We start from the raw sequence: 3570 nt of genomic DNA on the forward strand, positions 1-3570 counted from the left end.
ACAAGGAGTAATCAACACCGGGAAAGTTTCCCCTATGAACTAGACAAGTATCAAACCCAAGATGTTACAGCGGGACGGCGTGGAGACGGCGGTGATGATGGTGCTGGTGGTGGAGATGATGGTGATAATGATCCCGATGAAGTATAGCTCGATGGCGGTGATGTTGGCGACGATCTCCCCTCTCCGGGAAGGAATTTCCCCGGCAGATTTCAGCCTGCCGAAGAGCTTTTCTCTTTCTTCGGTTCTCCGCCCCGTAGCGGCGGCAGAATATTTCTCTGGTTACTCTCCAATCTTAGGTTTCCCGAGGGGTTGAAATACGAGAGGGGGCATCTTCAGAAGTGGGCCAGGGTGCCCATACCATGCCTAGGCGTGGGCCTAGGCTGGCCCACACCTAGGGGTGGTCTAGCCAACTCAGGGCCCATCTCAGCCTCCCCTTCTGGCTTCCTCCGTCATCTAGAAAAAATAGGATTTTCTGTATCTTTGTTGGGAATTGTTGGTCTTCAGAAATATGGTGCCTTGACGGTCCTTTTTCTAGCAGATTCCTGGCTCCGGCGGTTAATTCTCCAATAATCATCAAACATGCAAAAAATAGATGGAAAAACATAAGTATCACCCATAAATATGAAATATATCAATGTATAACAGTAAATTATGATACAAAATAGTGATGCAAATTGGACGTATCACCCACCGACCCCATCCTTACGCCTATAAATTGCCTCCGACGTGAAAACCCTGAAACATCCAGCCTCCGTCCATGAAAAGTTTGATCGCCGACGTGATCATCTAGAAGAGTTTCGGGGGTCAGAAGTTCGGCACCCTGCCGGGACGGGTATTGACCCCCGGAGCCATCTCCATCGACTCCACCGCCTCCACTTCAACTCCAAGATGGTTCATGAGTAGTTCCCCCTGGACTACGGGTTCTCCGCTGTAGCTAGTTGATACTCTCTCTCTCCCATGTACTTCAATAGAATGATCTCATGAGCTGACTTACATGATTGAGATCCATATGATGTAATCGGTGTTTTGTTTGTTGGGATCCGATAAATTGCGGAATTGTGATCAGATTGTTCATCATATTATCATACTACTATTATTTAAGCTCTTGCATGCTCTCCGGTACTTGTAGTTACCCTGATCAAGTAGTTGTCTCAACATAGCCGGTCCCAAGCCCGGGTAAAGGAGGAGGGTTGTGATAGGCGGGGCGAGCCAACGTAAAAAACCCAGCCACTATTATGGAGATGAAACCCAATGGAACCTCGTTGGGGCGAAACCCTCTTAGCGACGCGCCACATCGGAACCCGGGTGTGGTGTCAAATGGGCAAGGGCCGGGCCGTCACCCCCTTGGTGGCACACCGTATCTTGATCTGGATACGGTGATAAGTGAGCAAGGGTCGGGTCGCTGCATCCTTAGTGGCGCGCTGCACCGACGCCCCAGTGTAGTGAAAAATGACCAAGGGTCTCCGCATTTGACTCGACGAGTGCGGAGGTTAAGGAAGTTAGCCGAGCCTAGGAGGATACACTTAGGTAGCTGGAACGTAGGGTCTCTGACGGGTAAGTTACGGGAGTTAGGTTATACGGCGGTGAGGAGGCGTGTTGATGTCCTATGTGTCCAAGAGACCAAATGGAAGGGACAGAAGGCAAAGGAGGTGGAGGATACCGGTTCCAAGTTGTGGTACATGGGGACAACTTCAAACAAAAATGGAGTAGGCATCTTGGTCAATAAGAGCCTCAGGGAGTGAGTTGTGGACATCAAGAGCAAGGGGACCGGATGATCCTTGTCAAGCTGGTTGTTGGGGACTTAGTCCTCAATGTTATCAGCGTGTATGCCCCACAAGTAGGCCACAATGAGAGCACCAAGAGGGAGTTCTGGGAAGGCCTAGAGGACTTGGTTAGGAGGGTACCTATTGGTGAGAAGCTCTTCATAGGAGGAGACCTCAATGGCCATGTGGGTACATCTAACACAGGTTTTGAAAGGGTGCATGGGGGCTTTGGCTATGGCATCAGGAACGAAGAAGCAGAAGACATCCTGAGCTTCGCTCTAGCCTATGATATGGTCGTAGCTAACACCCTCTTTAGGAAGAGAGAATCCCATCTAGTGACGTTCAGTAGTGGTCTACACTCTAGCCAGATTGATTTTGTCCTCTCTAGAAGTGAAGACAGACGCGCTTGCATTGATTGTAAGGTGATACCTGGAGAGAGTGTTGTCCCTCAACATAAGCTGGTGGTTGCTGAATTTCGCTTTAGGATCTGTGTCCAGCGTGGTAAGCGCGCCAAAGTCGCTAGAACAAAGTGGTGGAAGCTCAAGGGTGAGGCATCCCAGGCTTTCAGGGAGAGGGTTATTAAGGAGGGCCCTTGGGAGGAAGGAGGCGATGCAAACATGATGTGGACGAGTATGGCGACCTGCTTGCAGAAGGTCGCTGTAGAGGAGTTTGGGGTGACTAAGGGAAGTAGAAGGGAAGGTAAGGATACCTGATGGTGGAACGATGAGGTCCAGAAGGTTATTAGGGAGAAGAAGGACTGTTTCAGATGCCTATATCTGGACAGGAGTGCAGCCAACATGGAGAAGTACAAGGTGGCGAAGAAGGCTGCAAAGCGGGCGGTGAGTGAAGCAAGGTGTCGGGCGTATGAGGACCTCTACCAACGTTTAAACACGAAGGAAGGAGAAAGGGACATCTATAAGACAACCAAGTTTAGGGAGAGGAAGACGAGGGATGTCAACGAAGTCAAATGCATCAAGGACGGAGAGGATCAGCTTCTTGTGAAGGATGAGGCGATCAAGCGTAGATGGCAGGAGTACTTTGACAACCTTTACAATGGAGAGGATGAGAGCTCTACCATTGAGCTAGACGACTCCTTTGATGATACCAGCATGTGTTTTGTGCGACGTATCTAGGAGTCTGAGGTTAAGGAGGCGCTAAGGAGGATGAAAGGAGGCAAGGCGATGGGTCCTGATGGTATCCCCATCGAGGCGTGGAGAGGCCTTGGAGACGTAGCGATAGTATGGCTAACTAATCTTTTCAACCTCATTTTTCGGTCAAACAAGATTCCCGAAGAATGGAGGCGGAGTATTTTAGTGCCAATCTTCAAAAACAAGGGGGATGTTCAAAGTTGTACTAATTACCGTGGAATCAAGCTGATGAGCCATACTATGAAGCTATGGGAGAGAGTCATTGAGCACCGTTGATGACCCACAAGTATAGGGGGTGTATCGTAGTATTTTCGATAAGTAAGAATGTCGATCCCAACGAGGAGCAGAAGGTGTTGACAAGCAGTTTCGATGAAGGATTCACTGTAAATGCTCACAGACAAGTATTCAGGGGGTTTTAATGTAGCAGATGAATAAAGTACGAGTAAGTAAAGTGCGAGAGAAATAATTGCAGCGAGTGGCCCAATCCTTTTTAGCACAAAGGACAAGTCGGTTTGTTTACTTATAATGACCAAACATTCTTGAGGACACACGGGAATTTAGTCTAGTGCTTTCGCTTCATATAGCTGATTAATCTTCATTGTTTTGATAAGTGTTGTGTTGGTGAACCTATGCTAATGCACCGCCCTTCCTAGGACTAA

General features: G+C 48.7%; 1 protein-coding gene across 1 annotated transcript; it reads left to right on the top strand.

Annotated features, from left to right (window-relative positions):
* Nucleotides 1–1771: 1771 nt before the first annotated feature.
* LOC139833294 (uncharacterized) lies at nucleotides 1772–2896 on the top strand. The gene is made up of 2 exons (XM_071823530.1): nucleotides 1772–2462; nucleotides 2556–2896. Exons 1-2 carry the CDS (start codon nucleotides 1772–1774, stop codon nucleotides 2894–2896), a joined length of 1032 nt encoding a protein of 343 aa, XP_071679631.1.
* The last annotated feature ends 674 nt before the right edge of the window (nucleotides 2897–3570 follow it).

Source organism: Lolium perenne, chromosome 1, assembly GCF_019359855.2.
Source record: "Lolium perenne isolate Kyuss_39 chromosome 1, Kyuss_2.0, whole genome shotgun sequence".
NCBI lineage: Eukaryota > Viridiplantae > Streptophyta > Magnoliopsida > Poales > Poaceae > Lolium > Lolium perenne.